We start from the raw sequence: 25,909 nt of genomic DNA, 5'->3' as shown, positions 1-25,909 counted from the left end.
TGCCATGGGATGCTGCTGCATCTCAGCTGCCACGCACTGTTCAGATGCTGGGTTAACTCGGGGCTGCCCAGCGGGAGGAGGCATATGGGGCTCTGGCCTGGGAGCTACACACAGGACAGCCTGTGTGCATGGGGAGGATGGTGGGCCCGGAGCCTTAGGAGGAGTGCAGGGGAGCCCCAGGCTCTGCTGCCCACAGGACCTCGCTGTAGCCAGACGAGCAGGGTCCGGTGACACATGAGTTACAATAAAACCTGAGGCCAGCTGCTCAGTCAACAAGTCTTTATTGAGCACCTATGCTGTGCCCAGCACTGCCTTAGTGCCGTGGAGGGTACAGGGCAGGAGACAGGGTGTCTGCCCTCAGGGACCTTACAAAACTAGAGGCAGAAGTGGAGGGGTCTATGGCTTGGGCGGCATGGAGCATCTACAAAGTGCAATGTCCAGACAACACAGGGCAGGGGACGGGGGACAGGGGTGCCTGGCCTGGAATGGTGCGGATGAGGGTGGCAGGTGACCAGTGAGAGCTGGGAGCCCCTGGGTGCAGTGGGCCATGCTCGCGCTGTCCCGGCAGGAAGACCCAGCGAGCTGGGGGCATCCTGCAGGCTTCCATCCCTCTCCAGGGGATGCCGACCCTGTGCACGAGGTGCAGCCACTGCACGAGCTTCCCACCCTAGAGGACCTGACCAGGGCTTCCCAGGCAGGGAGGTTCCCCTGACTGCACATTTGCTCCGGTGTGTTCAGGTCACCCATTTAGGGCAGGACAGTCTGGATTCCCTTTACTGTCTCCCCTCCCAGGGCCCCACCCTCAGGTCATTGATCAACAGTCACAGGTTTGCTCCAAAGCCACATGCACCCCAACCCCCCCCCCCCAAGACGCTCCAGGGGCTCCTGCCCCCTTATATGTGGAACGCTGAATGTTCAACTCTTGTCTGGGAGAAGCTCGTGCCCACTCTGGACCTGGCAATCCCATGGCACTCCGGGAGGCTTGTTCAAACAGTCCGGAATCCTCAGTGGATCTCCACTGTGTTCACTTCCACATGTGTGGCTGAGTTAGGTGCCAGGGAGGGCAGGCAGCACAGAGGACATGGGTAGGGGCCAGGGGTGAGGACAGCAAGTGGGCCTTCTCAGGAGCAGCCAGTGGCACGGGTGCCAACACAACGCCAACCCGCCTCTTCTTCCACGCAGAGAGTGCCAAGCTGGGCCAAAGGCCATGGGTGGTAGGGACATCCTCATGGGCTTCGGGGTCACGAAGGGTGCAGGGGAGCCCCAGAAGCTGGGGGAGAGCCCGACTTAGCTGTGCAGGTGGAGTAGCACTGGGTAAGCCTTATGGGGCTGCAGCCACGGGGGGCGGATACACCTGCTCTGGGGGCACAGCCAGATGTCCTCTCCCCGTCATGATCCTGGAGCCCCCCCAGAGGGGAAGCGTCATTGCTGGGTGTGGGCTGGGGCAGGTGCAGGGCTCAGGGTCGCAGCAGGAGGCGTGTCCCTGGCCACTTGAGCCACAGGAAGGGAACCAGACGCCGGGTAAAGGTTGCCGTGAAGGTGTAGATAAGTTCTTGTGATTCTGCATTGGTGAACGTCACGGTGCCCCCTTCGTAATCCAGGGCGATGCCCACCCGCCGGGGCCGTAGTGCGGGGAAGAGTTCAGCCTCGGGTTCCGTGTTGGCCCAGATGCCCGCGGAGGACAGGCGCAGCGCCCACACCCCATCTTCCGGCCGCAGGGAGACATCCCCCTTCCTCTTCACAGAGTCTCTGGCCACCCCCACCATGCAGCTCTCAAGAACCTCCTCCTCCTCCTCCTCTTCCTCCTCCTCCTCCTCATCCCCCAGCGATTCCTCATCCTCGTCTGTCTCCCAGTCGTCATAGCCATCCCCGTACCCGGTTTCCTCTTCCTCCTCCTCCTCCTCCTCTCCCTCTTCCTCCTCATCGCCCTCCTCTTCCTCCTCCGACCAGCCCTCCCTGTCCACCTCCACCTCCCAGTACACCTTGCCCCAGGTGAAGCCCTTACTGCCCAGCACACCTGGCTCGCAGTCAAACTGCTGGGGGTGCAGATAGGCACTCTGGTACAGGCTGCTGTAGGTCACACACTTCCAGTCCTCGGACAGCTGCAGATACCCGCTGGCCGACTGCGGGTCCAGGGTCACACTCACTGTGGAGACAGCACGGGAAGGATGGTGTCATGGGGGGTTGGGGTGGCCCCCAGGAGCCAGGCCATCAGGCAGAGGGGACACGGTGCAGAGGGGCTTCAGAGCATGAAGCAGAGGCATCTGGGCAACCTGCAGACCCAGTAGAGGGGCCCCAGGTCTGCAGCTGAGAAATCCCTACTGCATAAGGGAAGGGTCTCCCTGGGAGCTGTGGGGGGCCATGGGGGACAGTGGCTGGGTCATGGGGGCCCGTGGGGGGCCATAGGGCTGTGGGAAGTCATAGGGGGCTATGGGGAGGGCGTTCTTCATCACAGGTGGATAGGGAACAGCCCTCTGCACACTCACCCGTCTTGTATTCCAAGTCTCTCAGGAGCTTCCCTGCGGAGAAGGAAAGGACAGCAATGACCCTTGAACTTGGTAAACGTACAGGCTTATGTCCTGTGTGGTCAGGGGTCATTTCTTGCTAGGCAACCCCCACCCCCGCTGAGGTCCCAGGGAGAAAGGAGAGAACTGCCAGAAGGAGATAAAGGTGCTGATCAGGAGCCAACCCCTCCCTGGAGGGGAAGTGAGGGACACCTCACCTTGGAACTCCCTTAGGCCTCGCTGCAGGGACAGAAGCTTATCAGAGAACTCGCTGGTCTTCTTTTTAAGCACCCGAGCAATGGGTTTCCCAATCCAGAACTTCTTCCGAGGATACCTGGGAAGATGACACATGGAACCCATTACTTAGGCCTGTGAGTGTTTCTCTGGGTTCTCAAGACAACTATGAAGCCAGAAGTAAAGCTATGAGCATCTGGTGAGAACACAGAACAAGGCTGAGACAGTGGACCAGCCAGGACTGGCCAGGGATTTGAGCAGCCACCCTGCACCATGGCACTGGGTGTGTTGGGCCATGTGTCCACCCCCATGAGGTGGAGAACGGTCTCCTTCCAAGAGCAGGGCTCCAGTTCCTAAGGCTGTGCTGTTGCTTCACAGGAGCGAGGCTGGCTGCGGTGAACCAAACGATGCGGACACATGTGGTACCACTGCTCTGCGTGGGTCAGGGTAGGAGGCCAGGGACACGGGCAGGGGACCAAGGTGCATGCAGAAGGGAAGCCAGTTACCTGTTCAGGAAGTCCCTGGTGTCCTACAGGGGAAGAAAGGACATGCATCAGCTGAGTGGAGTGGGGCCCCGCTCACAGGAGGTGCCCATGGGCTCTGTGCCCGGCGTAACACTGAGCACATGCACAAGTCCCTTCCTTATGGCCTGGCCAGGCACCATGGGAGGTACCCAGAGGAGGTGCCCATGGTCCTGGAGTGCGTGAAAGCCCCAGGAGCTCCGAGCTGGGCGGTGGTGTGTGTGAGTGGCTTGCCAGGTGCTGGGATGGCCACATCCTCCCCCAGGACCCAGGACTCACAGTGGGCACATGGCCACCAGGCCCAGGACTACATTTCCCAGATGCCCTTGGAGCAGTCTGCTGATGTCACTGAGCTCCGGCCAATGGGATATGGAAGGAAGCCCTGCTCTGACTCCTTTTTTTTAAATTTATTTTTTATTGGTGTTCAATTTGTCAGCATATAGAATAACACCCAGTGCTCATCCCATCAAGTGCCCCCCTCAGTGCCCGTCACCCAGTCACCCCCACCCCCCACCCACCTCCTTTTCTATCATTCCTTGTTTGTTTCCCAGAGTTAGGAGTCTCTCATGTTCCGTCTCCCTTTTATTTCCCACTCATTTTTTCTCCTTTCCCCTTTATTCCCTTTCACTATTTTTTATATTCCCCAAATGAATGCCTGCTCTGACTCCTGTAGCTGAGGACAACACCCTTGACGGGGTGACCCAGCCTGGGGGCCACCTCACAGCCAGCCGCCTCTACTGCTCACAACCTTCAGCTGTGTCCCAGAAAGGCACAGAACTGCTGTCCTGGGGTGGCTGGGCCTGTGGTACAGCAGCTAGCAGGGGCCTGGACTGTCAGAGGAGGGGGCAAGAGGTGGGGGCTGCTTGGTCCCCTGGCAAGTGGGCCTCAGCTTAGGTCTGAAGCCACCATGCGACCCTCTGCTCACTGTGGTGCATCCCCTGGCCTGGCTCCAGAGCTTGGGATACAGCAATGAGAGGGCTGGCCAGTGTGGTGGGGACATAGATGGGGTTGGCAGCAGCAAGCACACACATGCACGCATACATGGAGACACATATGTACACATGCACACATGTACACTCACACATATGCACACACAGACGTGTGCACACACAGCACTCCACTCCTGAGCCGCCAGGAGAAGCACAGGCTCAGGGGTCCAGCGGGGGGTGCCCCAAGCTGCACTGGGAGAGTGAGATCAGGGACCCGGACAGGGGTTCAGACAGTGTGAGGAAGGCTGTCAGGCTCTACACAGGGAGGCCAGATGGGACGTGGGTGTTCCCTGCTCCCCATGTCTTGAAGCCCTGGCCCAGCATATCCTTCCCTCTGTCCCTGAAAACTGTAAACCCACAGGCAGCTTCACAGGGTGGGGCAAGAACTCAGAGCCGTGTCTCCGGGGGCATGCTGGCAAGCACCTGGGCCATGGGGCAAGGGCCAGGAGAGTGTGTGTTGTTGGAACTGTGGAACTGTACTGGCCTTGTGAGGGTTTATGGCTGGGAGGGGCCCAGAGAGGGAGGGAGACCCATGTAGGACCGGGGTGGGGGGGTCCAGTGTGGGAACCCAGAACAACCTGCAGCCACATGTAGGACCCCAGCAGGAAGCAGCCTGCCCACAGCTCCTGAGGAACCCCCTGCACCCCCAGTACTCTAGGGCTGTCCTCAAACAGGCACTCGGAGCAGAGTGGCTATGGCAAGGGAGCATGCCTGGGTGTGAAAGGAGTGCCCTCGCACAGGTCCTCCATGGCTGAGCTTGGCCCCCACGGTGGGGGACACGGGCACAGGGTGCCAACCAGCCAGCCAGGCCTGTCCGGGGGTGGATGGTGCAGCCTGAGCTCCCAGTCCAGCTTCCTCTCCCCTCCGACCACCTCTGTCCTGCTGCCCCTCCCTCCGTCTGCCTCCCTGTGCCGTGCTGCAGGTCACTGTGGGTCAGGGTCTCTGTGACCAGGGTGTCCTCCTGCCTGAGGACAGTCACAAGACCTGTGGGAACACAGTGACAACGAAGAGTTCACTGTGTAGTCCCCTTGCAGCAAACCCACCAGTGCCCACACTGAGCTCGTACTGGTTCCCGTGGACAATCCCTGCCCGTTCACCACACTACGCCTGCCTCCTACCCTGCGCCTGTACCTCTGCTGCCCCCCTGCACCCATCCCCCACGCCGCGCCTGTCCACCACCTTGTGCCTGCACTCCAGGGAGGTCCTCCATCCGAGTGGCGCTGGAGGCCCTACTGGGGTGGAGGGGGTGGTTCACATGGGGATTTCAGCTCCCACAAGCATCCCTACTACACATCACAGGGTGGGGGCCATGGCAAAAGGAGGGCGCGGAGGCAGTAAGTGAATGAGTCACAGTCTGATGCAAGGAATTGAGGGCACACAGTGGCATCTGGAGCAAACAGGGGAGCTAGAGGTACATTTTGGGGAAACAAGGATAAGAACAGGAGCCTATAGGCCTCACGGCCGGGCGATCAGCAATGTCTGAGGGCCCTTGAACCCTGCCCATCCCAACTCCTGAGCCAGAGTGCAGAGCAGGGGTCGCAGGCCAAGGTGATCCCTTCCCATAGCTGGACAGCCTGCTCTCTGTGCATCCCTGAGGCTGCCAGCCTGGGACAGGGGTTTCCTGGTGGGGGCCCTGGGGGCTGTACTGCTGGCCTGGGAGGGAGGAAGGTCCAGCACAGCCCTCCAGAAGCTGCAGGACGGAGGAGATGAGTTGCCTTCTAGTTCAAGGCTCACCCCGTCTGAGCATCAAAGCTGCCTCTGCCAGGAAGGGCTCCATCTTTCTCTCTGAGAGTAACTGCACAGCCCTGAGAACACCCCAACCATGGCTGTGGCTGTCCCTCAGCAATCCCCCACCCCCCAGCACAGCTGCCCCATCTCCAGAGCCAGGAGGAGCAGCTTCCCGGGGACAGTGTCTGCAGTGACCATGAGTAGTGATGAGAGCATCCATACCTTCCCTTCCACTTTGATGGCACTTTCTAAACCCCCCAACTTTTCTCTGGTGGACCATTTGCTTTGTGAAATGACACTGTGACCATCATGGGCTCTTGTGTTCAGTCAGCCACAGAAGGACACAGGGCAGGCCAGGGGTCAGGAGAGAGACTGAGACCTGTGGGGCACTCTTTCCCCTGAGGTCCTGCACGCAGACAGCTCTGGGACAGACTCCTCCTGTGCTGGCTGCCCACTGCTGGTCCCAGGAAGGCCACTCACCTGCAGGAGCTCTGCAGCTGGCTGCTGTGCCTTGCCCTCCAGCTCAGAGATGACCAGCGCCAGCCGGGCCAGCTCCCCGACGCCCCGGCTCTTGAACTTCTCCCGGCCTTCTGTGAGCTCCTGTTCCAGCTTGGCCAGCTGCTCCAGCAGATGCCGCTCCCGCTCCCGCAGGAACTGGTGGCCTTGCTCGAACTCAGCCACCACGTACTGCCGCTGGTCCTGGAGCTTCTTCTGCAGGGGGGTGAGGGGGAGGTGATGCTCCTTCCCTGGGCCATGGCCCTGCAGGGTCTGCTGTTGGAGGGGCACAAGGCTGGCCCCACCCCACCCCTCTTCAGGGGCTAAGGGGTGGTATAGCATGCCTGGGCCAACCTGCTCTCAAAGCAGACAGGGCCATGACTGTTCCTTTGGCCTCACAGGGTGGGATCCTGACCTGACACGCATCCTACATAAGCCTGGGTGCTGCAGGGTCCCCTGACAAAGGACACACGTGCCTGACCCCTGCCCTTGGGGAAACTACAGAGAGTCCCCTCCCCCCTCTGCTGCTTCTAAACTTCCCTGTGGGTATGGGCCAGAGTCCATGACCCTGTGCTGACTCACGTTGGGCTGGAGGTATCCACACAGCATGAGGGCGCACAGGCAGTCCTCGAACCCTGGCCGTCTCCTACATGCCTTTCCACCTTTCCCGGTCTAATCACTGATGGGCCTGACCCCCACATCCCTCTGACAGTTCCCTGATGCAGACACTCCCCTGGAAAACTGGACACCCCTTCCTGACCCACCCCTTCTCCAGCACATAGCGTGCAGCCTCTGCCTCCTAGTTGCTGGGGCCCTGGGTGCGGGGCTCAGCAGATACTGCATACCCAGAATGCTGCATGTCCTCATAGGCCTCCCTCGGTTCTCATCTCGGGGCCGGCATCCTCCTTCCACCACCCTGGGGCTCCCCTCCCCAATCAGGAATCCGGTCTCCCTCTGTCTCTGACAGGAAGGACTGAGCCAGGACCGCCTCAGTTCCCCATAGAACAGCAGCCACTGGTGAGTTAGAGACGAGAAGGGACCTTAGCTGACATCTAGGCCACTCACTCACACATCAGATACAGAAGCCAGCCCAGGCTCAGGGCTGGCTCAGGGTGTCAGGGCTCAGCCTTCTGGCAGGGTCTCCACTGCTTAGCCTCTAGTGTTCAGCCTCCCAGCAGGGCCTCTAATACTCAGCCTCCTGGCAGGGCCTCTACTGCTCAGTCTCCCAGCAGGGCCTCTACCACTCAGCCTCTACTGTTCAGTCTCCCGGCAGGGCCTCTAGTACTCAGCCTCCACTGGTCAGCCTCTCAGCAGGGCCTTTATCGCTCAGCCTCCTGGCAGTGCCTCTACCGCTCAGCCTCCAGACCACTCAGCCTCCTAGCTCCTGCTCCATATGCCAACTGCCTCAGGCTTCCTCTCAACAGCCTCACTTACCAGTGCAGTCAGGATATCCGAATCTCCCTTGGCCTGAAAGCCCTGAATTTTGTCTCTGTCTCTCCTCAGGGTGCTCAGGTGGTTCAGGATTTTTTCCTGTAAGATGACAGGTAGTGGGGACAAGTGGGTGCTCTGGGCCTGGGCAGGAGGTGGACATGGGCAGTAGAGAGGTCTCAGCCAGGCCATGGCTCTGGGGGGGTAGTGAGGGGCACCCCTGAGGTGGGGGGGGCAGAGCAGGCACCGGGGTAGAGGACAGAGCAGGTCACAGGGTGGAGGGGGACAAAGCAGGCCCTGGGGTTGGGGGGCAGAGTAGGCCGTGGGGGGTGGGGACAGAGCAGGTCGGGGTGGGAGAGGCAGGGACAGAGCAGGTGAGGGAAACAGAGCAGGCCGGGGGTGTGGGGACAGAGCAGGTGGGGTGGGGAGAGGGATAGAGCAGGTGAGGAGGACAGAGCAGGCAGTGGGAGGGGGGACAGAGCAGGTCGAGGTGGGGGGAGGGACAGAGCAGGTGAGGAGGACAGAACAGACCATGGGGGTAGGGACAGAGCAGGTCGGGGTGGGGAGAGGGATAGAGCAGGTGAGGAGGACAGAGCAGGCTGTGGGAGGGGGGACAGAACAGGTCAAGGTGGGAGGAGGGACAGAGCAGGTGAGGAGGACAGAGCACGTGAGGAGGACAGAGTAGGCCATGGGAGGGGGGACAGAGCAGGTCGAGGTGGGGGGAGGGACAGAGCAGGTGAGGAGGACAGAGCAGGCCGTGGGAGGGGGGACAGAGCAGGTCGAGGTGGGGGGAGGGACAGAGCAGGTGAGGAGGACAGAGCACGTGAGGAGGACAGAGTAGGCCATGGGAGGGGGGACAGAGCAGGTCGGGGTGGGGGGAGGGACAGAGCAGGCCCAGGAGGTGGGGCTTACCCGGTGGGGCTGGGCGGCCTTGTCCACGAGGACGGCCATGTGGGGCCGGTGCTCCCGAGACTCCCGGCACATGACGCACAGGAGCTTCCCATCATCCTCGCAGTAGTAGTGCAGCTTCTCGTGGTGGCGCTCGCACAGCCTGGCGTCTGGTGGCTCTCGGGCCACGTCTCCTGGTTGCCGGGTCTTGTCTACCTTGAGGCGCTCAATGTTCTCCACCAGGCTGGCCAGCTGCCACACCGGCCGGATGTTCTCCTTCTTGAATGGCTTCTTGCAGAGTGGGCAGACGGGGCGGCCCCCCGACACGGGCCGGACATCCGTGGTGCAGCCACGGCAGAATACGTGGCCACAGTCGATGGTCACCGGGTCCCGTAGGTAATCCAGGCAGATGGAGCATGTCACCTCCTCCTCTAGGCTGCGCAGCGGGGCTGATGTGGCCATGGCGCCCTCCACCCGTGGGTGCTGCTGCTGCTTGGAGACCAGACACGGAGTCAAGAATGGGATGGCGGGGGTGGCAGGTCATTTGAGCCACAGACACAACCCAGTGCCTACGAGGCTTGGCCCAAGGTGGACAGGGAGGACGGGAGCTGGCTAGCCACACCTGCACTGTTCAGAGGCACAGGGCCCAGAGAGGGTGCTCTGGCTGCCTGAGGAGCACAGCACCACCCGCCCATGGGGGCTGCTGGGGAAGCAGCCTTGCCCAGACCCTGTCCTCCCAGGGCCCCCGCCTCCCCAGGCCCCCGTCCTCCCAGGGCTAGGCAGCCGCTCTGAGGTCCCAGTCACCACAGGACGTGACACATGCCAACCGTCTGCCGGCAACATGTCACAACACACACACTTGCACCGTCATCACTGAGCACAGCACAGACCACACCACCAGTCATGGTGGGGGCACTATGGGCAACAGGCTTCTCTGGGTCTTGGGGCACCAGGACCAAGGTCACTGACGTCCTTAATCAAGACCAGGGCACATGGAGAGCCTTAGCTCTGGCATCGCCCCTGAGAGGCGTTTCCTTGGGCTGAGCTGTGGTTTTGGTTGCAGTCCTGTTCCACCAGCAGTGGGTGCTGGTGGTGTGCAGGGGCAGACTGTCCTAGCATGCTCACAGAGGAAACCCTGTGGCGAGGCACCCCCACTGCGAGGTCCAGTGCCTCAGAGGGAGGGAGGGAAGGAGTACGCATGAGAGCACACAGGATGGACTCTGGACCATGTCCCTTGGCAGCAGATCTACCTCCTGCCTGAGGTCAGGAGCCTCTATGCAGCAAATGCCACAGCTGTGCCTGCCAAATCTGCAGGACAGCAGAAACCTCGTTTATCACCCATAAAATGGGGACAGCGATACTTACTTCATGGGTTGCTATGTGACTGAGTCTGAGGATTATGGCAAGCGCAGTGCATAGGGGTGGGGAACTCTAGGACAGGTTGGGACCCTCAGTTTCCAAGTCCCATGAGAGCTCAAACTGGAACAGAGCAAGGTGGGAACATACAGTGGCAGCAAGAGAGGGAGTGAGGACAGGTGGCCACCATGCCTCGGGCTCCAGCAAAGCCCTTAATGGCTGGGTACTGGGTTGACCTGGGAGGGCAGCCCGTGGACAGGGTGCATGGGCCACATGCGGCTGGAATGCAGCCCCCAGAGCCACGGCTCAGCTATACTCCTGACCAGACACGGGGTAAGCCATGGAGTCCCTTCCCTGCTGGGATGCAAGCGAGCAGACATGAAGCCCACAGAGAAGCAACACAGGAAATTGGGTGTAACCTCCAGATCAAGTGCAGGAGCAGAGATAACTGTTCAACAAGCTGCAACACCAGGCGGAAGCGAGGGGTCACTCCACGGCTGGTTGACAGGCACAAAGAGCACCTATGAGGGAGTGATAGGATTTAGCTGAGATGTGAAGGTACCAGAGGGTCAGGATGGTGGCAAGGTGGTAACAAATCCTAGGAGCTGCCTGCTCCAGAAGGACCCGACCACGAGCCGTTGAATCTCAGTGTGGAAAGCAGGTGCTGCTGCTGGGGACACCTGTAGGCTTGGAGCTTGTGGCTACGGTATGTGGCCTCACCTGGCCCAGTGGCTTGCGAGCTCAGAAGCAGAGGCTACGTGTGTCTGTTCCTGCTGCTGGGACAGCACGTGCGATCTTCAGGGCCAAGTGTCAGTGAGTGAGCAGCTCAGCCTCGGCTCCCATCCACGCCATACCTGACCACCCTCACATACAGCAGGGGTCCTCACAGGTTCCACAGCAGGCTTAGGGCATCACGAGCCCCCTGACACTGTGCGAAAACCATCTCATGTGTTGGATACATGAGCCGTCTGGGGTTACGAGGAACGCTACTGCGCCACCCTCCCCATCACCGACAGACGCTACAGCAGGAGGGTGTCGGGGGTCAGGGTAAGTCCCACGTGCCAGGTACCACCAAGCACATAATGGAGACATGCAGTGATCGCCCCAAGCAGTGACTAAGCACGCATCACTAACAGACATACAACCTGGCATCTGCCTCCCCAAACGGCACCACATGGATGACACGACAGTCAGGAGAAATAATCCTGCCAACGCTGTTTGACCCAAAGGGATCTAACCAAGACTTGAGACTTTACTTCCAAGTTATGGAAAATATGACAGATGGAGAAATGACCTGAACCACATCACGGGGAAACAATCAGATAAATTCAGAACGTGGGACGTTCCACAGACAACAGGCCTGACCTTTACAGAAGTCAATGTCATGGGGGCGCCTGGGCAGGACAGTCAGTCAAACATTTGAATCTCAGGCTGCGCTCAGGTAGTGATCTCAGGGTCCAGCGATGGAGCCACATGTCAGGCTTCATGCCGCGTGCTGAGTCTGCTACAGTCTCCCTCTCCCTCTGCCCTTCCCCGCCTTGCACGCTCACTTGCTGTCCCTCTCTCTCTCTCAAGTAAATAAATACATATATCTTAAAAAGCCAATGTCATGAAAAAAAATTGTTCTTGACCTAAAAAGACTAAAGAAAATAACAACCAAATGCAAATACCTTGCCTGGATGGTGTTTTGTTTTGTTTTAAAAGCTGTAAAAATAGTTTTGGGACAATCAGAAGAAGTCTGAGAAAAGACTGGTTACTGGACCATGTTAAGAAATGATGATTAATTTGTAACAGTGCAAACGCCCTGCTATGAATTATGAACGCCCACATTTTGCTGCAGTATTTGGGCCTGCAGACCGTTACTTCCAAGTGATGCAACAAAACAACATACAAAACATACATACAAAATTAGACCTTCTGGGGAGAGGGTCTGTGGTTTCTGTCATCCCAGGAAGGACACGTATGACGGTAACTACGGTGTTAACCATTGATCAGGAGACCGCAGCGCTTGCACGTGGCAGGGCTCCGTATGTACATCTTGCACGAGCGAATGGCTTCCGAGGACCAGCAATGCTAACCGTATGGAATAGCTGGCTTGCGCACCTGCCCTGAGCAAATGGCGTGCGGTCCCACTCGGTACACAGGCTCCGGCCGAGCACACGGCACATGCTGGACACATTTGGGGCCTCAGGTGCAAACCACTGGGTCTGACACCCAGGGTCATGTCTGGACTCTGGAACCCTAAAGCCGGGTGACCAGCAGGATGTCCCTGGGGGCGGGATTCACTTAGGACACATCTTATCTGCAATGGGGGCAGGAGTGCATGACACTGGGGCATCTGGGTGCTGGGGGGGTGGGGAAAGCACGGCCAGGACATTCTGACCCCTCAGGGAGCACAGCCAGGAAGTCCTGACCCTGGGGAGAGCACAGCCAGGAGTTCCCAACCCTGGGGGGAGGCCCAGTCAGGACACCTCTACCCCTGGGGAGCACAGCCAGGACGTCCTGACCCCAGGGGGAGCACGGTGGGGATGCAGGACTGGGATGCCCTGGCTACCCACTACATCTCCATAAGATGTCAGAAAGCTCAGATGAGACCATCCACATGGAGGCACTCTTTGAGCTGGACGGTGTGGCCAACATGGAGAGGGCTTCAGGGCAGGCCAGACAGTGTGCTCACCACCCACATGTTCAGAACCAGTAAAGCACTGACCATCCCAGAAAGGCCCCCATGCCTCTGCCCCTGTATCAGTTAACATCTCTGAAACATTCTGGTTATGTCACAGGCTTCCACTGCAGGGGAAAGACCCATCTGTTCCACACCTGGCTCTGGGGCAGGATGCAGACGGCCAGTGCTGGGGAAACAAGAAGGCCTACCCAGCTCCTACACCCAAATGAGAATCCTGAAACCCGAAGTCACATCAGGGGTCACCCAATGCCCCATCCCGAGTGCCCTGCTGTTCTTGGGAATCTTGTCAGTGCCTCCTCCTACTGCGGCCAGCAGTCTAGCCAGGTGATGTGTGCCACTTGAGGAAGTATCTGGCAGGGTGTGGTGCCATACGCAGCTCTTGCCCAGGAGAATCACTGTCCGTTGCAAAACTAGCAGAAGGAGGGACTGCTGTTGGTATCCACACTGTATGAGCAGACGCTCCTCACCCACTGTGGCCCCTGCCCAACAGCAGATGGAGCGCTTCAGAATTCCCGGCCCTGTTTTCTTGACAGCAGCTGGCATCTACCCTGGGAGGTAATATGTCTCTTTCAGCTTCTGCAACTCCTGCTGCCCAACGCTCTCGTCCTGGATGCCAGAGAGGGGACCCAGGGGACACAGGGTGCAGCGGAGACTCCACAGCCCAGTGAGGGGACCCAGGGGACATGGGGTACAGCATGAACTCCATGGCCCAGAGAGGGGACCAGGCAACACAGGGTGCAGTGTGGACTCCATGGCCCAGAGAGGGGATCCAAGGGGCCCAGAGAGAGGACCCAGGGGACACAGGGTACAGCGTGGACTCCACGGCCCAGAGAGGGGACCCAGGGGACACGGGGTACAGCAGGGACTCCATGGCCCAGAGAGGTGCCAGCATGGAGGGACCTGGAGGTACACTCTGGGCCTCCACATGTGTGGCTCTGAACAGGAGACCCCTCTTTCTCATCATCAGAAGGCACCTGGCTGAGCACTCTAGTCCCTGGGGAAACCCACTTAACGGGAAACAAGCCATTCTAGAAAGAAAGGTCTCTGACACCACTTACTAACCCAGAAAAGACAAGATGATGTGATGTGGGACTGGTCAGCAGACGAGGGGCCAGGGCTTGCTGATGCCGCAGGCCTGGGCCCCTGCTTATGGCTATGGCTGGGCACCCAGTAGCCGCGGGGCACTGCATTTGTGGGGTCAGGGGTGAGTGTTGTTCCCCCAGGGCCAGGCATCTGTGCTGTTCTGAAGGCCAATGAGGCCACATAAACTGTCGGCACCAGGATGCAACATGCTCTGCACAGTGGACAGCCCCATGGGGCTCTGCAGGGGCACAGTGGCAGTGACAGCAGACAGGGGGACAGGACGGGCTTCAACATGCTGCCGAGGGGCTCTGAGCAGCAGGTGCCAGAGGCAAACCAAAAGGTCACGACATAGGCTAGATGCCCACCTGTGCCCACCACTGAGGATTTGGCAGCAAACAGGCGTGGTCAGTGCCTACCCTCCCAGAGCTTCTATCAGGTGATGCCACTGAAAGACCCTTTGGAAGCTGAGCCCAGAGCTGACTATGGGGGTCACACAGCCCTCAAGGGGGTGCCACTCGCCTCTTCCCCCCACGGCCTAGGTCCCAGCCACGGAGGTCGGCTCAGCTCCCCAAACACTAGCCACGTGTTCAATGCAGTGCCCGGTGAAAACCCCTCTGATGCTTTGTGAGGCTCCAGGGGTACAGTGGAATCTCTCTCCACCCCCAGGAGGCCCAGCCCTGGTCTGCAGCCTCGCTTCCTCCTGCTGTCCACTTAGGCCTGACCCCACAGCCAAACTGAAGCCCCTCCATACCTCCAGCAGGGCCACGCTCCCTCCTACCTGAGCCTTCTGAATATGCTACTCCCTCTGCACTGAGCACCATTCCTCTTCCAGCTGGAAATACCTGCTGAAGGCCATGTCCTCTGGCAATGCTTCCCTGAGCTGATAGGCTGAGACCACACGCTCTGCCACCTGTGACACCCGAAGTACCCCACACTGCTCCTCTCTGCACCCCGAGTCCTGGCTAAGTCATGTAATCAGCTGTTGAACACCAGCTCTTTCTGTCACATTTGCACAGAGACTGTGTCTGCCTTATCCCCAGAGCCCAGCACAGCATCTGGCACAGGGGAGTGATAAACATGGGCTAAGGGAGGTAAAAACAGGACAGGACTGAACACCTGAAGCACCCAGAGGGCTTCCCACATGTTGGCTGATCCTCGGCACATGTCCTTTCTGACACATGGTCAGTTACTAGGGAGAGAAGCGATTTCTCCTGCCCCCAAGCAGCACCAACAGCTAGCTGCATATCATGTCAGCCACTCTACACCTTCCTGTACCCAGGGTTTGGCTCCAGGCACATGGACACTGGGGTGGGAGGCAGGGCTGGGTCTCAGGGAGTGGCTGCTGTGGCAAATGTCACAATGGGGATTGTCCCTGCCTCCCCTCACTCTACACCCAGGTAGGTATGCCTTCAAAACAAGTTTCTTTTCCCTGGTTTTCAGCTTCACGTGGACGGAACCCTACTGCATTTTTCTGCAGGGGTGCACATCAACATCATGCTTGTGAGGTTCCTTCCTGTGACAATGAGCAGATTTTGTTCATTCTTATTGCTCTCTGACTATACCATTCTACCTCTGACATATGGGCACACCCTGGAGATCCTGCAGGTTCAGCTCCAGAACACCACAAGCCAAATGAATTTTTTGTTTTCCAAAAAGTACATATGGAAATTGGTTCACACTATGTTGTAGTCTATGAAGCGTGCCATTGCATCAGGTCTAAAAAACAATATACATACCTTAAATAAAAAATACCTTATTGCTACAAAATGATGTCATCTGAGTGTTCAGTGAATTGTCATCACAGATCACATCTCACCATGATGGCTGTGATAACAATGAAAAGGTCTGAAATATTGTGGAAATCATTGCAGAGACTCAGAGCTAGAAAAGGCTGCTGTAAAATGGCACTGATGGATGGACTTGTGGGATGCAGGGCTGCTGCGAACTCCCCTTGGTAAAATGTGCAGCGTCTGCAAAGCCCAGTAAAATGAGGTATGCCTGAGGGCTGCTTCTGACAGCCACCTGGAGCACTTCCTGTTTGGGACAATCACCCTGCTCTGGGAAGGTCTGTGTCTGTGTGTCTTGGTGCATTCGAGCAGGTCAGGCCACCCACACTGAACCCACGCTGAGGGCACTCACATTGCTCCACAGCCCTGCTGACACTTGCTACTGTCAGCTTTTATGGTATTGCCAGTCAGGAGGATGAGAAACAGACGCCCATTGTGTGTGTGTATTGGTGTTTAATGCTATTAGAGAGAGAAGAAGAGGGATAGAAGGGAAGAGGCATGACACAGGCAGAGCGAGCGGCCTGGAGCCCTCCAGCACGTAAAGGTAGGAGGGCACTGTGCTCCCTGACCCAGAAGCAAGTGCTACAAATGCTTATGCTTGGGGAGGGGTGCAACTACCTTCCATCCCTCCTTCCTCTGCTAACTCTGCTAGCTTTGGTCCGGTCCTTAGGGCCGAGCTCACCCTCACAGGTGGAGCAAGACCATGAGTCTTGTGCCTCCTGAGCACAGTGCTTGCTTCAGAGGTGAGGATATGACTCAAGTCTGCTAGTCACAAGGAGGCCTAGCTGAGATGGGGAGAAGATTCTGCGGTTTCTTGAGAATTTGCAGGAGGTGAGGTCATATGGTTTAGAGCTACAAGAGTTATTTTGCTAAGCAGAAGGCTAGCCAATGTGAGAATGGAGCCAACCCAGAAATGAAATGGGAGAACCTGGATCCTGATGGCATCTTGTAAAACCCTGTATCGCCCCTTGAACTGTGCTATCACACAAGTTTATTATGCCCTTTATGCTCAGCCAGCTTGGACCTCTGTGTCAGCCGGGGCGGGGGAGGGGAAGGACTCCTGACTGATGTTGCACAGGAAGTAATTGAAGGTTACCAGGCTGAAACACGCAAAGAATTTGTGCAAAAATACAAAAACAAACAAACATAAACAGCCTATTTATCTAGACAAAGGTAGGCTCCAATGGCAGTTCCAATCTCTGGGCCCCCCAGGACAGGCTGGATCTGCAGCCTGCCCTCAGCTGCCATGGCCCCTTCCATGGCTCCTGCAGATATAGTCAGAACCTTCTATCCCCGGCTGTTATTCTAACCAAAGCCAAGAGTGAGGATCCTGGGTTAGCACCAAAACCCCGATTTTCACCCCGCTGCAATCAATTGTGCAGCGTGGGGCTGGATCCTTGACCTTTGCTCAGCTCAATATTGCCACCAGGAAAACGCGGGCGGGAAGGGACACGTAGGACATGCGCAGGACAGACTGAAATCGGTCTGGTGGGCACACTATGTGCAACACAAAGTCGTGGCCATTATCAAGAGCCACCAAAGCAGAAGAAGCACAGATGAAATCTTGAGGTCAGGTATCCCCTGCTGTTTTTTGACCATGTGGCTATCAGGGAGGAAAACACCAGTTTTGCAGAGCTAGCTTTTTCGAGATCATAAAGGGAGCCTGGAACTCAACATCGACAGTAGGTGGGACAGAGATACTCTCACCATGCATTTCCCAGAGAAAGGGGGAATCTAAGCAACTAGCAAGGGAGTTAAACTTTACATCAAATATAAGAAATCCATGTGCTTACATTTCAGCACCTCTGAAATATCATACTGATCAGTATGATATCATAACTCAACTGGAAAGACATGTTTTCTATGTGGAACATACACAGATGGACAGCATCTTAGATTTGCTGGAATGTGGCCTATCTCCTACAAAGCCACACCAGTGGTGTCCTTCTAACAGCTCTTGTCCTGTCACTCTCCTGCTTCAAAGCTCCCAGTGGTGGTCAATGCTGTGCAATCTGGCACACCGAGTCTCCCAGCCTGGCCCCCACCACAGCCTCACCCTAAAGCCGGCTACACGGAGCCAGGAAAACAGCTCCTTCCTCAGGGCCCCTGCTCCCCACCCTCTGTCCCTGTACAAACTCTGTTTTCAGCACCAGCTCATCTCGAAAGGCTGGAATCAGACCTGTACTGTGAGGCCCTCCCTGTGTCCATTTCACCCTCCAGCTGACCAGCTCTCCCTGGGTGGCTCCTGCAGCTCTGCATGCATTGCAGGTCATTGCAGTCCAACCAAGGATTTCACAGTTGACATGTTTACCCATCTCTCCCCAAACAGGAGCTGAGCCCAAGGGTCATTCCTCACCAGTCCTCTTATCTCCAGTGTCTGGCACAAAGTAGGTGGTCCTCAGTGTTTGTGAACCAGTTACCACCTGGTTGCAGAGCACCATCCTCTTCTCCATCCCTCCCCCCACTCCACGCTTCCCTTGTCCACTTCACAATCTTGCTTTTGCAGAATGTGCCCTCAGATTAGATGTTCTAGACCACAGACCTTTCTTTCTTTCTTTTCTTTTTTTTTTTTTTTTAAGATTTTATTTATTCACGAGAGACACACAGAGAGAGAGAGAGGCAGACACAGGCAGAGGGAGAAGCAGGCTTCATGCAGGGGGCCTGACATGGGACTTGATCCCAGGTCTCCAGGATCAGGCCCTGGGCTGAAGGCGGCGTTAAACCACTGAGCCACTAGGGCTGCCCCGACCACAGACCTTTCCTAGATCCCCACCTGCCTCCCTCCACACACACTGTTTTGGGGAAAAGTTCAACATTTCACGCCTACCAGTCTGGAGAGTTGTACTTCCTCCTGGATAACAATCAAATTAAGCTTTTACTTTCCAAAGCCACTGTCTTCCTGTTCTGATCCCCAGGTCTAAGTCTGAAGTCTCCTCAGAAAACCGTTTGGACTCTGGACTTCCCCTGTGGTTTGCAATGTTTTCTGGGGTGACCAGCCCTCATCTGAGACCAGCCCATTGCTCCCATGTAGGAAACTGACATGTAAGAAGTTGTCCAGTGCTCCTGGGCCTCAGTGTCCTTACCCCTTAAGGACAGAAATAACTATATCTTGTCAGGCTCATCACACTGTGTGAGGTTCATGTGAAGCCCCACAAGTGCTTTCAACAGCAAAGAGCTCTACAGACACTCATGCTAGGAAGAAATGGAGCCGACATATAAGAGCTTCCAATCATCAAGGCTACAACTTGAGCAATAGCACAGAGTAATATTGGATTATAATCCAAAGTGTCACATCAATACCCACGAGTATATGCTGATAATACAGGGCTGAATAAGTCAATCAATAAAGGACAAGAGAGACTAATCTCCATGCAAAGAATTCCAAATAATAAACATAAAAACTTGTCCTCAAGGAGAATCTAGCCCTCCTTGGGTGTGGGTTTCATAGGCACTTCTCTCCAAAGGGTAGGCATGAAAACGGGGCGGGGGGGGGGGGGACAGAGTAACTTTACAGTGGAGACACCTGGCAAGCACTACATCAGGTGACCACCACCAGTGTCCAGTCACAGGCCGTGCTGACAGTATGTATCCTTGCTGCCATGCCAGGAGCAGGGCCACCTACCTGGGGTGGGCTTAGGAGAAGAACATCCAGGACAGAGGCATCTCACAGCCCACATGACCAGCATTCCTCCAAACTCTCAGGATCCCCCAGAACAAGCCTCAGCGGGTGAAGTGCCACAGCCAAGGGGAACATAGGAGGGCATGCTGACCCCATGGAACCTGGTAACCTGGCCGGGATCCTGACACAGAACCAGTGCCTAGCTGAAAACTCAGTGAATCCCAACAACTATCGGCAATAATCACACAACAGCAGGGGTTCGTTAGCTGTGACAAATGTCTGGAGTAAGGTAAGGTGTAATACGGGGTAAGAGGCTTGGGGAACTCTACTGTCCTCGCAATTCTGTCCATAAACCCGAAGTAGAAACAATCTATGCAGAAGGATTGCGGCACGAGACCAGGCAGCCCGTTCTGAAGACGGTGCAGGGAGCGCACCCGGGGCTCGGCGTGCATCCCCTGCAAGGCCGGGCCGCGCCACGGGTTCCAGGAGGGCCCGGCCATCGGGGGTCACGGCCAGGGGCAGTGGGGCTCTGCAGGGTGCGCCTCCCGCGCGCTCCGCGGCCCCAGGCGACACGGCGCCCCCAGGACTACGCGCCCAGCCCTGCCCGCCCCCTGATCACGGCGGACACCTGCCGGCGCTCCGGACGGGAAGGTCGGGGTGGGGAAGCCAGGGCGGGCCCCCAGAACCCCAGCGCCCCGGCCCGGCCTCCTCGCCGGCCGCCCGCACCCCGGCCCCGCGACTCACCGCACTGCCCGCTCCGGGCCGCGAGCTCCCGGCCCGGGGCGCCGCTCCCCCGCGGCCGCCAGCTCGGGTCGCGTACCCTCGGCTCTGCCTCCCGGCTCCGGGAGCTCGGCTCCGAGATTTCTCCCGGATCCGCGCCCCGATTGGCCGAGTCCGCACGCCACCGCCCAATGGCAGCTCGAGACGGGCACTACGTCACCGATCACCGGGCAAATCCGCGGGCCTCCGCAGGGGGCGGGGCGGCCGGGGCCGAACGGACGAATCCGCGGGCGGGCGGGGCGCGCTCCCGCGAAGGCCTAGCTGGGCCCGGGGGCCAGACTCCCAGGCTAGCGCCCACGGTACCCCCCGGCCCGCCCCCTGGGTGGGTCCGGGTGGGCGGGGGCCTGCGGCTGACGGGGGCGCGCCAGAGGCTCCGCATGAAGTAGGGCTCCCTGCCCCCAACGTGGCCTCATTTTGCTTCCTGAACCCGGAAGGTCTTTCGCAAGCACGTACTCGCCGAGAGGGGGGTATTTGCAAAAATTCACGACCGTTCCCGAAGCGCCTGCGATGGCCGAGGAGCTTTCCCTAAAACACCCCGAAACAGGGCAGCACTATTGTGCCCATTGCACAGAAGGGAAAACAGAGGTTGCAAGAGCTGCGGGGGGCCTGGGCCCCACGCGCTGCAGCTCTCTCCCTCCTCGTGGCTGCACTGGGGCACTCGGGTCCCCAAACGTTGCCGCGGAGGCCTCCGGCGACCCGGCGCATCCCGGCCGCCATCCTCAGACCAGGCGCTCCCAGGCTGCGCGGGGTCGGAGACCCGTGGGGAGGGGGCTGGGCGCCAGCCACTCACCTGCTCCGGGCCCTCGGGGTGGTCGGGGGTCCAGGTGCGGCGGGGGCCAGAGAGTGGGTTCGGGGTCTCGAGCCCTAGAACCCGCCGGGCCCCCGCCCCTCCTGCGGGGTGGGGCAGGAATTCGAAGCGAAAGCAGTGGTTTCAAGTGTGCAGTGGGGAGGGTGGGGTGTGCCACCGCCTTCCGCCTACACTTCGGCCGGCGTCCTCGTCCCCGCCCCCATCTCCATCCCCGCCCCGCCCCCACCACCGCCTCCACCGCCCCGCCTCACCCCCAACCCCGCCCGGCTTCTCTTGCTTGCTTCCAACTCTGCAGAGGAGGGGTGGGGACCTCACCTATGGACTCGACGCGGGCCGTCTGAGCACCTGCTCTTTAACTTGTTGGTATGGAAGCAAGCGTGTGATTCCCAGCTGCGGATCTGATCTCTCTCTGTCCCTGGAGGGTGCTTGCCCCATTCTGAGGCCAGGCTGTACGTCCTGCAGCAGTCCGGGTCCTTGGGCTTGCTATCTCCCTAGCCCAGTCGGAGGCACACCAGGGCCCTGCTTATCTCTGTGAGCCACTTCTCCCTCCCCCTCCGCCTCAACCCCTCGGTCTCGGAACACTGGGTCCCAGCTCCTTACTGGCTGCCCATTGGTCAGTCTCCTCAACTGGCATCTAGATGCATCTTCCTATGCCACTGTAAATCAGCTCCCCATCACGCATCGTTCCCTTTCACTTTATTCATGCATGTGCCAAGGTTTTATTTAACCCCAGTGCTCCTCCCATCGTGCCCTCCTTCATGTCCATCCCCCAGTGACCCATCTCCCGACCCCCTCCCTTACAACGACCTTCAGTTTGTTTCCTATGATTAAGACTCTTTTAAGGTTTGTCTCCCTCTCTGATTTTTTTTCCCTCTCTGATTTTATCTTATTTCATTTTTCCCTCCTTTTTCTATGATCCTGTTTTGTTTCTTATTTTCCAAATATGAGTGAAACCATATGATAGTTGTCTTTCTTCAACTGACTTATTTCATTCAGCATCATATCCTCCAGTTCCATTCATGTCCATGTAAATGGTAGGTATTCATCCTTTCTGGTACCTGAGTAATATCCGTTGTATATATACCACATCTTTTTCCATTCATCTGTCGAAGGACCTTGTGGCTCCTTGCAGTTTGGTTATTATGGACATGGCTGCTATGAACATTGCAGGTGCACCTTCAGATCGTAATCACAAAATGGTGAGCCAGAGCTTGCCATCACTGGCATCTTGATTTTGGCAAAATCTCAACTGCTCATCCCGAAACTTCTGTTGGGGTATCACTGCCTCGTCTACATGAACCACCAGCTTCCATCTTTCCTCACAGTCTCAAAGTGTCTTTATGTTTTCCTTTTATCAGTAAAGTCTTGTATTTCATATTATAATCTTCATCTATTAGGAGTTTAACAGGACTTTTCCAAACGATGCAATTGCTATTATTTTGTGAGTGTTATGGTCACAGAGCAGGCCAGCTCTGAGGGAGCAATATTGTAATTGCTATTATTTTGTGAGTGTTATGGTCACAGAGCAGGCCAGCTCTGAGGGAGCATGCCCACCAAGGATCTTGTGGGCATTGTGGCAGTGTCAGTAAAATATGTATTGGGCCCCAATCCTATGCTGGATCGCCTGAAGTGCTATGGAGGTGGCCTGGGGCGGGCAGCTGAGTGCAGTGTGGTGGCTGGGCATAGCACTCCATGGTGGCTGTGTATCCAACATCTGGGCTTGTTCTGTGTGGTGCCTGGGCTGCTCATGGCAGCAGCTGCACACTGGCAGCTGGGCAGATGGCATGCCCAGCTTTAATGACATTTGCCCAGAGCCCTGCACCAAGACTGTGCATGTGTGCAGCCCTGCTTCCCCCAGGTAACTCCGTGTTAATGCAGGGGGAAGAGAGGAACATGGCACCTGCCAGCTTCCTCATTTTTAAAGAAGTCCCCAAACATGGATCCATCTTGTTTGCCCCTGAGTTTGTGTAAACTACCATTTTAATGTCATCTGTGCACGTGGGCTGCCATCTCTATGACAGTGATGGCCACCTGTCACTCGCCCTTCAGGATTGCCCAGTGCTAAGTCAGTGGACTTTTATAGTGCCAGGTTCCATGTCCCACTGCTGTTTAAAACTCAGGGAATTGGGGCACTCTGGCTTTTTTTTTTTTTTTAGATTTGTTTATTTATGAGAGACACACAGAGAGAGGCAGGGATGTAGGCAGAGGGAGAATCAGGCAACCTGTAAGGAACCTGATGTGTAACTCAATCCCAGGACCCTGGGATCACACCCTGAGCCAAAGGCAGGCACTCCACCACTGAGCCACCCAGATGCCCCAACCCCTCTGGTTTTTGAAGCCAAACATTATGGGAGTTAGTTTTCTCCATATGAGCCAGTTTCTTTGCCCTTCCCGTGCCCACAGGCTGCTGGCGGCTTCCCCTGCCTTTCTCACCTTCCTAACCTTTCAGATGTGGTTTCTTCTCTATATTTAGTTGTGGAGCTTGTTCTGCCAGTCTCTGGATGGCTCTCTGGTTTACTGGCTTGGATGTGGTTGGTACCTACATGTGAGACGGGGTGAGCTCAGGGTCCTTCTGCTTAGGTATCTTCCCAAGCTCCACAGAGTGGAATATTGACTCGGGGTGGATCATACCCAGAGATCACTCATACCTGGTTTAATGATTTTGATTATGAGATTTAGGTCTTCTGAGCTGATGATATATAGATGAGGTTGTGAACTTGAGTTGATGCTATAATAGATTGAGACTTTTAGGAATGTTGGGTACACATATTTTGCATATGGAATGGACATGAATTTTGGGGATCCAGAGGGTAGAGTGTGGTAGGTTAAATAATGGGCTTTAAAGATATCAGTGCCCTAATCCCCAGAACCTGTGACTGTTTCCCTTTCATAACAAAAGGGACGTTGTAGATGTGATTAATTTAAGGATCTTGAGATGAGCAGAATATCCTGGATTTCCAGGTGGGCCCTAGATATAATCACAAGCATCCTTATGAGAAGAATGAAATTTTACTGCAAAAGAGAAGAAAAGACTTGAGTGGTGTGAACATGGGAGAAGGAGCTACAAGCCAAGGAATATAGGTGGCTGCTGGAATCTGAAACAGGTGAAGAAGTGGGTGCTCCCTTCAGAACCTCTAGAAGGAATCAGCTCTACTGACATAATGATGTTAGTCCTGTAAAACTCATCCTTGTGACTTTTTAAAAATTAACTTTTGTTAAGTGGAACACAATGCCACATGGTGAGCTGTAGTTTATCCACAGATAAATGGCAGTAGAGGAGTTTATAACTCCTAAGTCTTGGAGGAGGTACCCAGCATGCCTCAGGGAGACACACAGGGAGGCCAAGTTAGTGAAGATGGAGAGGGAGGCAGGACCTGGAAACCTGCCTCTGTTGGGGCCATGGGTGGGGTGCTCTGGGCGTCCCTGGGCTAAGGCTGGATTTTCAAACTAAATAGAGTGCATAATGGTCTAAGTCTTACCAGGGGTACACACAGGGAAAGTCCTGGGAGACGAGGAAGACTGCTGATCACAAGGGCTGTTGGGGAAGTCATCACAGAAACTGACATTTGCTTGTGACTCTGTGGGCTGCTGTGTAGGGCATGCCCTTCCCTGCAGGCCTTGGCCAAGGAAAAAGATGCCAAGGCTGCCACACCTGGAGTAGTGGAGCTGGGCTCTTGACATTCCTTTGGACTCCTGGCCTCCAGAGATAATACATTTTGTGTTATTTTAAGCCATTAAGTTTGTGGTAACTTGTGACATCACCAGGAGGAAATTCATACAGCTGGCTCCGGTTTAACAGACACATTGCTTCCTGGGGAGAAACACCTTGCCTCCCAGGGGCTGTCTTCCACTTGCTGCTATGAGTGAGCTTCAAAAGCAGCACTGCGGGGGAAGGGGCAAGACGGCGGAAGAGTAGGGTCTCCAAGTCACCTGTCCCCAACAAATTACCTAGAAAACCTTCCAATCATCCTGAAAATCTACGAATTCGGCCTGAGATTTAAAGAGAGACCAGCTGGAACCCTACAGTGAGAAGAGTTTGCGCTTCTATCAAGGTAGGAAGACGGGGTGGAAAGAATTAAAGAAACAAAAGGCCTCCAAGGGGGAGGGGCCCCGCGAGGAGCCGGGCTGAGGCCGGGGCGAGTGTCCCCAGGACAGGAGAGCCCCGTCCCGGAGGAGCAGGAGCTGCACCAACCTTCCCGGCGGAAAGGCCTCCCGGGGAATTGGAGCAGGACCCAGGAGGGCGGGGATGCCCTCGGGCTCCCTGGGACAGTAACAGAGGAACTGCTCCCCGGAGAGTGCACCGAGCTCCCTAAGGGCTGCAGCGCTCGGCGGGACCCGGAGCAGCTCGGAGGGGCTCGGGCGGCGGCTCCGCGGAGGGGGCTGCGGGGCACCGGGAACAGCTCAGCGGCGGCGGCTCGGGCGGAGGAAGAAGCTCCGCGCGGAGGGAGCGGCGGGGCGGGAGCGCGAACCCAGCAGCGCAGGTCCCGGAGCACAGAGCGCCGGGACACAGCCCAGGTAACGGCCTCCCCCGGGTCAGGCAGAGGCCGGGAGGGCCCAGGTCAGCAAGGACGCTCCTGCCTGGAACTGAGCAGATCAGCGGCCCCACCCGGGAGGCCCCAGGCCCTGCAGACGGAGAGCCCCGGAGCTACTGCGGGAGCTGACTCCAGGGTCCCAGAGCTGCCCCCGCCACTGGGGCTTCCTCCCGGGGCCTCACGGGGTAAACACCCCCACTGAGCCCTGCACCAGGCAGGGGCAGAGCAGCTCCCCCAAGTGCTAACACCTGAAAATCAGACAACAGGCCCCTCCCCCAGAAGACCAGTTCCAGGGGAAGTCAAGGGACTTAAAGTGTACAGAACCGGAAGATACTCCCCCGTGGTTTTTTTTTTTTTTTTTTTTTTTTTGTGCTTTTTTTTCTTTCTTTCCTCTTGATTTCTGATTGCTTCCGCCACCCCCACCCCCCTTTTTTTCTCCTTTCTTTCTTTTTCTTTCTCTTTTTCTTCTCT

The 25,909-nt window shown here is 57.0% G+C and overlaps 2 protein-coding genes and 1 long non-coding RNA gene across 23 annotated transcripts in view; 2 read left to right on the top strand and 1 right to left on the bottom strand.

The window, feature by feature from the left end:
- RBMS3 (RNA binding motif single stranded interacting protein 3) overlaps positions 1-25,909 on the top strand; it is a 1,727,904-nt gene that overhangs the window by 672,617 nt on the left and 1,029,378 nt on the right. The gene's annotated exons all lie outside the window — the stretch shown is intronic.
- On the bottom strand, positions 265-21,077 carry LOC121478536 (tripartite motif-containing protein 26). Of its 3 annotated transcripts, none has more exons than XM_041733616.1 (8): positions 20,889-21,077; positions 8,812-9,276; positions 7,906-8,001; positions 6,457-6,687; positions 3,245-3,267; positions 2,723-2,838; positions 2,487-2,519; positions 265-2,146 (listed from the first exon to the last, which is right to left on the bottom strand). In XM_041733616.1, exons 2-8 carry the CDS (start codon positions 9,247-9,249, stop codon positions 1,458-1,460), a joined length of 1,626 nt encoding a protein of 541 aa, XP_041589550.1. In that variant the 5' UTR covers positions 9,250-9,276; positions 20,889-21,077; the 3' UTR covers positions 265-1,457. The 3 variants fall into 3 exon arrangements, with proteins under 3 accessions (XP_041589550.1, XP_041589551.1, XP_041589552.1); XM_041733617.1 differs by lacking the exon at positions 20,889-21,077 and adding an exon at positions 20,063-20,195; XM_041733618.1 differs by lacking the exon at positions 20,889-21,077 and adding an exon at positions 20,063-20,078 and having other exon boundaries at positions 8,812-9,279.
- LOC121478555 overlaps positions 18,961-25,909 on the top strand; it is a 30,418-nt gene continuing 23,469 nt past the window's right edge. Inside the window, exon 1 of the long non-coding RNA XR_005984515.1 lies at positions 18,961-19,607. This is a non-coding gene — a long non-coding RNA (uncharacterized LOC121478555). The remainder of the gene's footprint in view (positions 19,608-25,909) is intronic.

The sequence above is a fragment of the Vulpes lagopus genome, chromosome 19, assembly GCF_018345385.1.
Source record: "Vulpes lagopus strain Blue_001 chromosome 19, ASM1834538v1, whole genome shotgun sequence".
NCBI classification, from domain to species: Eukaryota; Metazoa; Chordata; class Mammalia; order Carnivora; family Canidae; genus Vulpes; species Vulpes lagopus.
This window is presented reverse-complemented; position numbering and strand designations above follow the sequence as displayed.

What these genes read in the sequence shown, in the direction of transcription:
- LOC121478536 (XM_041733616.1), bottom strand. Translation starts at nt 9,249, where the DNA reads ATGGCCACATCAGCCCCGCTGCGCAGCCTAGAGGAGGAGGTGACATGC. An exon ending in ACCAGGGACTTCCTGAACAG is followed by an intron (nt 2,839 to 3,244) that starts GTAACTGGCTTC and finishes TCATCTTCCCAG; the next exon opens with GTATCCTCGGAAGAAGTTCT. An exon ending in AGACTTGGAATACAAGACGG is followed by an intron (nt 2,147 to 2,486) that starts GTGAGTGTGCAG and finishes CTGTCTCCACAG; the next exon opens with TGAGTGTGACCCTGGACCCG.